At 43.3% G+C, this 11,199-nt stretch overlaps 1 protein-coding gene across 1 annotated transcript; it reads right to left on the bottom strand.

Moving 5' to 3' along the window:
* Window positions 1–2,904: 2,904 nt before the first annotated feature.
* Window positions 2,905–10,965, bottom strand: Ac13E (Adenylyl cyclase 13E). The gene is made up of 8 exons (XM_025306972.1): window positions 10,641–10,965; window positions 9,584–9,882; window positions 8,078–9,480; window positions 7,738–7,992; window positions 7,160–7,608; window positions 6,929–7,084; window positions 6,597–6,796; window positions 2,905–6,520 (listed from the first exon to the last, which is right to left on the bottom strand). The coding sequence occupies exons 2-8, from the start codon at window positions 9,862–9,864 to the stop codon at window positions 4,798–4,800; spliced, it is 4,467 nt and encodes a 1,488-aa protein (XP_025162757.1). The 5' UTR covers window positions 9,865–9,882; window positions 10,641–10,965; the 3' UTR covers window positions 2,905–4,797.
* Between the last annotated feature and the right edge of the window lie 234 nt (window positions 10,966–11,199).

The raw sequence follows: 11,199 nt of genomic DNA, 5'->3' as shown, positions 1-11,199 counted from the left end.
AAGAGCAAATCTATTGTATTTATATCGCTAAGGATTTCGAAGTATAGTTTATTACACATCGGTGTCATATATTTATATAAGTATATACATATATTGTACATTAAAATATTATAGCGATTGATCTTATATGCCAGAGTAGAAGAGAATGAATTGTATAATCACTCGTCTCTACACACACACACATACACACACGCGCGCGCGCGCGCGCACGCACGTATACATACATATATATGTATATATGTGTACATATATATACACATATATATACATATATACACTCGTTTTTCGAATGTTCATATTGTACGATTCGTTGATTTTTCCAAGGCATAGGTAGATCGACAAATTACGCGCAACAAGTCGATCAACGTCTTCCTTACAGCCAAGAGTTTTCTCGCCAAGTAACTGAACCGCGGTATAACTTACGACGAATCAATTAAATTTACACGATATATTTACACATATACGAATCGAAACGGCAGTTTTAATCAAGAGGATACGATCTACGCGAGAGCACACAAACACTTGTACATTATACAACTTTCGTAACTCTCTCCGGTGTGAATGCGAATAACGCGATAACGCGCCAACGGCGCACAATGATTCATGCGTAATGCGTTATAAGAAATAGGCAACCGAGACGGAATTTCAGTCCGAAACGCATCGCTGCGAAGTAAAATATCGCTCTTCAAAAAAGTGAAAGGTCGCATGTATATTTAGAATATTAAATATAAAATATCTTTTTTAAAGATGGAGAGAAAATAACCACGCGGGTTGCCATTATCATCGTTGCAATATCACATATCGAAAACATTTTAATCGGCTCTCTTTTTCTTCGTAAACTCTCTTTTATTCTCGTCTTCTTTATCGTCTGTCTTCTAATCGAATATTTCACGCGCACGGACAAATTCTCTTTTAAACGATTGTTATTATTACGTTTTACTCTAGTTATATACGCATTTCTCGTCCATCCGTTTCTTCTCCCTCTATTTTATACGAGAGAGAGAGAGGGAGAGAGAGAGAGAGAGAGAGAGAGAGAGAGAGAGAGAGAGAGAGAGAGAGAGAGAGAGAAAGTCTGTTTTAGTTCAATTTAAATTTATGTTAATTTAAATTCGTAGGTTTTTGCATTGTACACTACTTTCTCGAGCATTCCACTGCGCCTAGTATCCACCACATGTGCGGTACATAGTGTGAGAAAAGTAGTCATCAGCTTATACAATTAACACAGCAAGGAAACAATTCCATTGTTTATAAGACCTCTTAAAAAGAAGCATTTAACTTCTCATTGGAACGTAGACGATGATGAGACAATACATTTGCGCATCGGTTCCATTCGTTCGTAGGAGGAACAAGCTTGCTCACTTGTATAACGGAAATCCAATATACGTAAATTTTATATATGTATATATCGAGGTCAAAATTGCGCCACATCACATTGCCACACAATCTTTCGTAGCGTGTCATATGCAAAAGTCCGCATCTTAATCGTACACTTATCGCTAAGCGCGCAGTTAGAATACGGACCGATGTGTTTTACACTTATCTTTTACTTTACCGCTCTTTTCCGTTGTCTCTCATGAAAAGAAAATGAATGCCATTAGTGTGAGTAGCGATACATTTAATATCATCGGCGAAGTCTACGTATGGCACAAAAATCAATTAGGATAATTATTCGAAGTCATTCCGGTACTACGAAGTTGCTCATCTCACAAACGACTCTCGTATCTTTGTTGATGACTTGAGAACCAGTCAGTAAGAGATACAGATTGAGCGGCAATTAGAGCCGGGCAAGTTGATCGTTGCGAATAATTATTTTTACTGCGGAAGGATAATATCAACAAAGCCGGATAATTTAGAATAAGTGGAAGTTTTAGATATTTTAACTCTTTGGATGCTATATGCCATCATAGTGGCTTTTCACCGAATGAATTTTTAGAACAATACTTCTAAACTTGTAAAAAACGACTGTCTTTAAAACTTACATTGAGACTCGACGAATAATCGTTGTTAAATAACAGTAGTTTGTTCGCTTCCTTTTTGATATTGTAAAAACAAATTTTATTAATAATTCTTTAGCTATTACGTCATGCTAATGAAGATACAATGAATCACATAGTATAAAGTAACAAACAAATATTATCGGAATACAGGGTCGACTCGATGTTGGAAAAAGGCAAAGAATATCTCAATGCGAGCGATATTTCGTCGATGCTATTATCCTCACGCAATAAAAGTAATTATTCATTCAGGCGTCATCCTGCGTGGCTCTCATTGGCTATTTGTATATCTCTTATTGATCGAATATCCGAGAGTCACAAAATATAATACTCTCGTTCATCACTTGAAGAAAATTACGCAAATCGTTGAATTTGCAGCAGCAACCTCTCTTCGCGGTAATAAATCCCCGTCTCAATTATATCCGGTTGTTATCGACGTAATTCAACATATTTGACATCACATTGCGCATATCTACGTTTAATTAGCCGTTAGATCTAACGAAAACACCAAGTATTACCCGGATGGCTTTTTTTATAATGATTGTTAATATATATTTATCAACAAAGTACCCATTACACCTTGTTGTAATGTTAATGTTCCGACGACCATCGATTTATGCCAGCAGGCGAGATGCGCGACGATTCGTTCGCATTTTTTCTTCTTTTCAGGTTGTTAGGTCTCGCCCGTGTTTTTGTACATCAGCTCGAAGTAATCAGCTACGATCTTGTATATATTATATTGTAATAAAGAAATTGCATTGACAATAATGACATGTACGTCAATATAGCCTAGCGTCTCTCTCGTTGTCCATAAGATTTGTGTATATACGTTCGATATATAAATATACAGTTTATAATATATTTATTTGATATCTCGTAACACACGTATACGTACCCCCTCTATATATATATAATATATATATATATATATATATATAATCGGCGAATATATAATCTGTAATATATAATTGTACACAGATCGTCGTATTTATGTTTGCGAGAGCATTTCCTTGGTGCGAATTGCGTTGCCTTGTTACTCTCTAACGCAAAAACTCATAATTGACCCGTGATCTTCGTAGAGATATTTCATGTATAATTTCATAACGTGACGAAGTGTCGAAGTAATACACTTAAGAAACTTTTCTGTGCACCATCGCACTCCATATATATTCTCCCTCGTTCTCCAGAAATATATATTCGCTTCAACAACAAAAGCCATAAATATATTTCAGCGTATCTACAGCGCTCGGGACACACCGCGAGATGCCCGACCGCGCTCGTTTCTTTATTGTACGTGACATTATTTACTTTCAAGCCTAACGGTATTTCGTTGAATTAACGCTATTTAAAATTACAACCACGATCTCAGAGCTTGTCCATCGCGCAGATGCGTCGACGCAAGGCGTACAACAACGTCGTCGTATAGAATCCATACCCCGATTTATTGCACCGATATATCGCGTATATAACCGCAAAGCATATATAACTCCCTTTGTGTAGTCCTTCGAATAAATCCTCGAAATCACTATATAATACATACAACATATAAATACTATCGCCTATCAGCGTATGAATCCCATCGGCACGCGCGCGCGCATAGTTATCGCTTATCGTTAAGTTAAAAAACGAAAGAAAGGAGAAAATGCAGTAAGATACTCTTTGGAATCCGACATAGCAGGTTTGTCCGGATAACGGAGATGCTTAATTTAACGACGACGAACTTAGCGGCACTTTGCGGACGTTAATCAACGGCAACGCCGATTCGAGAGTGTATTCCGCGATGAGCGTGTCGTCTGCTCGTCGCGAGCTGCTCTTGGAATGTGTATGTACGCGATTGTTTCCCATGTATATATGTATGTATACGCAATTATTCTCATCCACGTGCGTCGTTCATACAACGACAAATCCTAAGCATAATCTGCATCTATGTACACATAATCTATGTACACATTTCTCACACGTTCGTGGCCTGAATCGTTAAGCTTATTGTTCTTTGGTAAAATTATCATTCGTCGTTTCTAAACACTTTGTGACGCACGTACGCTGTATAATTTCGTATCTACGTTAGCTTCATTTCATCGTCAGTTCCGTATTTATAATTTCACATATTACTCGCTTTCGTTCGTAAGATTAAAAATCTTCATCGCGACACGCTTCGTCGTTTTACCTCGGTTCTACGTATTTAATACAACGTGTCGCAATATCAGACAGGAAGACGAGACCGTGTAAAATCCACTTTTTATATTATATACTCTCTAAGATTTATTTAACACATATAATAACGCGGGGTATTCGAGTTTCGTTGACTTTTATCACGCGCGATGCTCTCATCTCTCGCCCTTAGAATATCAACAATAGAATCCGCCGCGCGATAACTACCCTTCCCCAAAGTTATCATGCGAGCTCCTCCCATCTCCGAGCAGGGTCGTTCGTACCGAGCAAAACGTGACTCCGTCACGTTGTTCCCTCTCGTCGAAAATCATTCGCGACGTATTTACAAAAATACAATAAACATCTCTCGTCAATAAATATCTCTCGTTTTAGCAGAATTTGAGCAGTCAACGAATAAGGCGAGTACGCTTTTTCCGGTAGCGCCTACGACGATTCTACTGACCCGCAAGAAACACACAGCACCCCTCTGACTCACCGGTTTCACACGCACGCTTCCCTTCAACATCAGTTCGTGTTGCGGCACGAGTCGACTCGATAATAATCTAAGTGCTACGATCGCGCGCGCGCGCGCTGCGCAGCGGTGTCAGATCTTTGACACGTGTACTCATCAATTGGCACGTACGCTGAGTCTTCAGGTGCTGGCGTTCGTACTAGCATTCTCCTTCTTACCCGTCAACAGGAAAACATCCATGTTATCCTTCCCCTTCACGTACACCTGTCCGCGCGGCTCGAATTCGTAGCGCTCCGACAGGACATCCAGGCAATTACTGGCTATCTGTATCCTGCCGGCAACCCCGGTGGAGTCCATCCGCGAAGCTATGTTGACCGCGTCGCCCCAGATATCGTAATACAGCTTCGTGGCGCCGATCACGCCGGCCGTGACGTCACCGTAATTGTAGCCCACTCGTAGGATCAGTTTGAAACCCAGCAGGTCCCGATTGAAATCATAGATCACCTTGTGCATCGCCACGGCAAAGTCCAGCAGCTGAAACAGGTGCGTATACTCGTGCTCGCTCTGTTCCCTCACCTGCGGATTCAGGCCGCTCGCCGCCATGAAGGTGCTGCCGATAGTCTTGATCTTCTCGACATTCGCGAATTCCGATTTCTCCAGCAACTCGTCGAAGTCGCCTATGAGCTCGTTGAGCACACGCAGGTACTCCTTACCGCCCAGATACGACTCGTCGTACAGCTCGTTGAAGTTGACGATGCTGGCGAAGATAATGCCCACGGATTTGTGGTTCTGTGAGTACTTGGCGGTGGTCTTCAGCTGGTCGGCCACGTACTTGGGAATGATGTTGTGCAGCAACCAGTCGGCCTGGTTCTTCATCGACTGCACGCGCGTCTTGTCGCGCGCCGCGACCGCGTTGCCGTGAAAACACAGCCGGTAGCTGATCTCAAACTCACGATTCAGAAACCAGACCAGGAACAGCAGCAGCATCATGTCCAGATATATCTCGGAGTTGTACAATCTTTCGTTGTATCGGGTGTACGCGAAGTCCCCTGAAGTCGCGAGCAATTTCTCACGCTGACTACGTTCCTTCGCAGTCGACGAAGGAGTTCTCGTGGAGACCGTGCTGTCGAGGGAATCTTTCATGGTGTTCGAAAATATGCCACCGTTCGGACTGTTCTGTTCGCTCGCAAGCGATTTCAAGAGATTTGGATGCAGCGCGCTCAGCTGCGCCAATGAGCTGTTACTACCGTTGCTGCCGAGATTCCCCTGATGGTACGATATGTGACTTACCACGAGACATATGAATAATACGCCGGTAAGCGTGACCAGTAGATTCTTCATCCAACAATTGAGCTGCGTAAAATTGCAGAAGTGAACCAACCCGACAAAGATGAGGTAGCTGTAGTAGTACTCAAAGTTGCTGAGACTCTTGAAACTGTTGCATGTGAAGTTGAGCAAGATGGAGATGATCGGTAGACCGACCAGGACCGCGCCGCACACATGCCACGGGTACCAACGGGAGAAGAACTTGAAGATCTTCTGCGTGAGCGTGGCGTGAGTGGTGTTCGGATAGAGAAGTTGTCTGATACAGAGCGATACCGCTATTATCTGAACGGCGATGGCGATCACCGAGAACACCGTGTAGTGAATCGTCGGCTTGCAGAGCAGGAAAAGCGAGATCGTGATGGCTGTGTAGACCAGAGCGGATATCAGAATATCAAAATACGTGTTGAACCTCGAAGTAGCCAGGGTGGGCGGATTGCCGCCAATACCTTCGCTAGCTTTGTGCGCATTCTCTCGGTACTCCTTCTCCATCTCCTTGTTCTTGAAAAAGAGAGTAACGTTGGACAGCGGTGGCTTAACGAAGTACGAACGTTGAGAGCTCACGTTGTCTTGGACACATCTTTAGAGAAACGAAAGACCGGCTTAACGGATTTTGCCGTCACTTGTGCAACACTTCTGCCAGCTTCCTCGCTTACCTAATCAATTGGAGATCGGATTGCTTTCGCAGTTTATGAAAGCATGCGCCGAATGTATCAGTCACTATCGGTGGAAACGGGTAAGGAGGTATCGACGACGAAGGCTCGTGAGTGGAATTTAACGTCGAACTAGAAGTATAATAGCCACTGACCCTGTGTCCTAAAAGATCGCCTTGGGCCATGCCGTTCATTAGGAATAACTGCAACAGGATTGTATAATAATACAAATCATAAACACGTTCTATGACAAGTAATTCACTCTGCGATTGAAGCTGTACCAAATATATATATATATATATATATATACCAAATAAATACACAATTTTCGGTACCTGCTGTTGTATACTACTTCGCCTGCTGTTGCTCTTGATGCCGGAATCCTTCCTGCTGCATATGGAAGAAGCGTGACTAATCGGTTCCTGACCAGATAATAAAGGACTAGAAGGTACAGGATTCGGATCCATCTCGACGCCATTGGTAAGAGGAATCTGCGGACGAAGTCAATCGTAACTGTCGAGAGACTACGAAATATGCCAAGTAGCGAAATGAAGAGAGTCACATACTCGTCTAAACCCATTGCACTCCTCATACGCCTGGACTTCAGGTTTCGCTCGTCCCATGGCGATGTTTCTCCCCTCCTCTATCTCCAGCGGTGTCATCTCCTCGGTTGTCCGTTGCCTCTGCAAGTACTTCCACGGTTTGTTTCGTACTTTCTTCTTGCCGTAACTAGCGGTGGACGTCGGGCTCTTGTTCGAATCCTCTTTCTCGTCTATAGTATCACCGCCATTCTCGGAATCCAAGATACTCGGCAAGGAATTGGCTTTCATCCGGTAATTGGTCGTGTTGGTGACCATGTGGAGGTAATGATGGCGTGGCTTAACCTGAGTGTTGCACGACGCCAGACGGCTACGTGACTGCATCAACGGTGAGATACTTTTCGGTGACGTAACGTTCGTGATAAATTGATTCATGAAGTCCGACTTGCGGGCTCGGATGAAATAAGTTTTAACGCCTGAAACGAATAAACAAGTTCCAATATTTTGTTCATTGCCAGGCTGTTTATGCGATATTTTCAACAACGCACGACACGTAAAATCCCAATTTTGGTCTGCTTGCTTTTCTTCCGAATTAATTTACTCACCATTGACTAGTTCTCCCTCCTCCATGATGTACTGGTCGTCCAGAAATCTCAGGGTATTCTCACTCAAGTGTACACGACCGGGTTTCCCCGTGCTCTCGAGTTTATTCGCCAATGTCACATCGTTCGACCAGACATCGAACTTGAATCTTTTCGTACCCACGATCCCGCAGAGCACGGTGCCCGTGTGCACACCTACTCTCATGTTCACACCTTCCCTTCTTTCGATGTCAAATTGTTTGATCGCTTCGATCATAGCTGTTAAGATGAGAAGTGCACAGCATTAATTTAGCACCAGATTTGAAGATATCTGCCAACCACGTGTCAATGACATTCCACTCACCTAGACCCATTTCTATGCAGCACTTTGCGTGATCAGACCTCGGCTCGGGACATCCGCTCACGCAATAGTAGCAGTCGCCCAATGTAGATATCTTCTCACATCCGTGATGCTCGCACAGATCATCGAAACGTTCGAAGAGATCATTCAGGATGCCCACCAGTTCCTCCGCGGTCTTGTTCGAGCTCATCCTGGTGAAACCGACGATATCGGCGAACAAGATACTAACATCCTCCATCGAGTGCATGTTGAACGGGCGAAATAACGAGCGGATGTCCGTATTATTGGACGGTATCGAGCCCTTCTTCAAAGAGTCCTCCCGCTCTCTCTCACGCTCGCTCTCTTCCATCAGCCAGTCCGCGACTTTTGGCGGCATCACAGAGTGTATCATCTTTTCCTTCAGCTGCTTCTCCATTTCCAACTGCCGACGGACCAGCAGAGACTGGCCGACCTTCATAAAGGTACCACGCATTCTCACGAAAGTCATTATCAAGATATGTACGCCTATCAAATGAATACAGATTTGCATCAGAATCCGTATGGTGAGATTCGACGAGAAATCAATATCATCGGAGAATAAGTTATCGCTAATGTAGTTAACCGAGCCGACGGTACCGCTGATAACATTTTCAGGTGACGTGTTTATGGTGGAATTAACCGTTGTAATTGTCGATGAGATGCTGGAATTCAATCTCGTCAAGATATTTGAGTCGCCTAAAAGCCCATATAATTGTTGAGCCAGTGTTCCCTGCTCCGCGGATCTCGGTCCCATGCCCATCGTGCTTCTCGCTTCGCGCAGCGTCGATATTGTCTCTGTGCTAACTGTAGTAAAATCACTAATATTACGTATCACATTCTGTAGACCAGCAATAGTTAGAGAATCCTTTTGAGACGAGTGCATAGGTACCATCGTTTCCTCGCGCCCTGCCATCGCGTTCGTTTCTAAGGAGTTACTCTGTACAACTCGTCCACTGTAGAATCTTTCTCTCGCGTCTTTCGAGCCATACAGATAGGCAGTCAATAACTCAAACATGAATGAGTAAACCGTAGATATCGCCACGCAAACATAGAGCGGCATCGGCAGCACCGTATAAATAACTAATAAGATCTCTGAGCACAGGGCGAAGTGTCCGACCAGAGTTAATCCATCCACGTAAGGCGGCACCATGGCAAGGAAGAGTAAGGAGAGGAAACAGAGCGTGGACGCGACTCCCAGAGAGGTCGATAGTACGTAGGAATTGTAGTAATCCGTATATGTTAAATAGAGCACCGCCGCCACCATGGCGCTAACGATACTGAGAACGGCTGCTATCGCAGGCCATGTCGATGTATCGTTCTTTATTCCGATTATCACAAAATATGTCAACCATGATAAGGACACCAGCAAGATATATGTGAGAGCGTACCTGTGTGAAGAAAAAATGAACGATTGGAAATCCTGAAGTGATAATCGGCTTTTACAGCAGGATACACATGCATATATAAATTGTATATACTACTGATACTAACCGAAATCTTAATCTAATTTGAGGAAAGGCACTTCTCCTGTACTGCTCTTCAAGGATTTCCGAGTCGAATCTCGGATTCCACCAGGACCTTGGCGCTGCCCGTTCGAACGGCACGGGCAAATTAATACCGCAGCATCCCAAGCCCTGACTACTATGTGCCAGGTACGTCTGTATATATGGTGCCAGAGATATGTGAATCTCATCTTCGGCGTCTTCGCCATTGTCCTTTGCTCTTGTAAAGCTGACAGATGAGCCACGTTTCCGATTCAGCGGCGGAGTCATATTGATGATCTAGTACGGCTGTAAAGAGAAACAACAGCATTATAAGATATATCAGTGGAACAGCAGATCAGCAGAGCAAATAAATCTTAGAAACAGGATTTTCTTTAACTTAATTAAAATAATTTATGTAATTCAGAATATATTAACTAGTAAAATATGTCCTTTCTTTATACAATAAAATATTTTCATGCTGTAATACATAATTAAACAGTTTTGTTTTTACTTAGAATACATATCCTATATCTTCATGAGACAATCATCGAACGTCATTTGTAAGTGTTGTGCACGGTGAGCTATTGACATACGTGTTGCCATTCTACTGCAACTACAATGAGCAGCTGCTTCTAATAATATCATATGCGCAATGTTACTTAATATGCTATCCACAAGGACTCATCTTTTTTGCTCCGCACATACTTCTCCCGTCTTATTTTACATCGCCACAATGAAAAGAATAATTGCAAATACACACGATAAGCATAGAAAATTTATATAATTTAAAAAACCATATTCCAGATGACATGTAACTTGAAGCAGCTGCATTATTATTAAAATGACTCGATAATGAAAAGTCTTCTCTGTTTTATAAAACCCAATCTGTCACGCGTGTCAACGATTATTTTAAATGTCTGGAGTCCAATATTTCCATAAATTTCATCTTACGAGCGCGATTACACGCAAGTATATAAATTGTCGTCAGTGACGGCCGACAAATTGCTACGTCGTGGCCGCGAGTCGAGCGTGAAACACGAGACCGACACTCGGACAATACTCACCGCCAGTTGATTCACTTCGGTCAAGGGCGAGAACGCCGGGAAATTCGAGAAATCATCCTCCTCATTGGCATCGGAGGTCTCCGCGGGAATCAGCTAATCTCACCGGACGCCATTTCTTCGCGGCTCTTCTCGCGCAGCGCCGTCGCAGGTCTGCGAAAGGGGGGCGACCTCGGTAACGTCGACGCCAGAACACACGGACGACGGCGTTGCGCGTATGTCGCGGCTGTATAAAAAAAAAACCAATCACGCGTTCCTGTCGAGATTGTTAAAACGTTCTCCGCTGCGGCGCTCCGCGGCCATCTTGAATCCATCAACGGAGATGACGTCCGATGACAGCGCCTGATATATAAGACGTTCTCCAGGGATTTAGGCCTGGTCTACAATACGTGTCGTAAATTGTAAGCCATAAGAATTGGCGAATCACAGTCGATTATTACAAAAATAATCGGCTATAATTGGTCAGTTCTTACACGGCTTGCAGCTTACAACACATATTGTAGACCAGGCCTTAAATGTAAAATAGAGAACTGTCACTGAAACGCGCGCCAAGGAATATTCG

This window comes from Harpegnathos saltator, unplaced genomic scaffold (assembly GCF_003227715.2).
Source record: "Harpegnathos saltator strain DR-91 unplaced genomic scaffold, Hsal_v8.6 scaffold82, whole genome shotgun sequence".
In the NCBI taxonomy this organism is placed as follows: Eukaryota; Metazoa; Arthropoda; class Insecta; order Hymenoptera; family Formicidae; genus Harpegnathos; species Harpegnathos saltator.
This window is presented reverse-complemented; position numbering and strand designations above follow the sequence as displayed.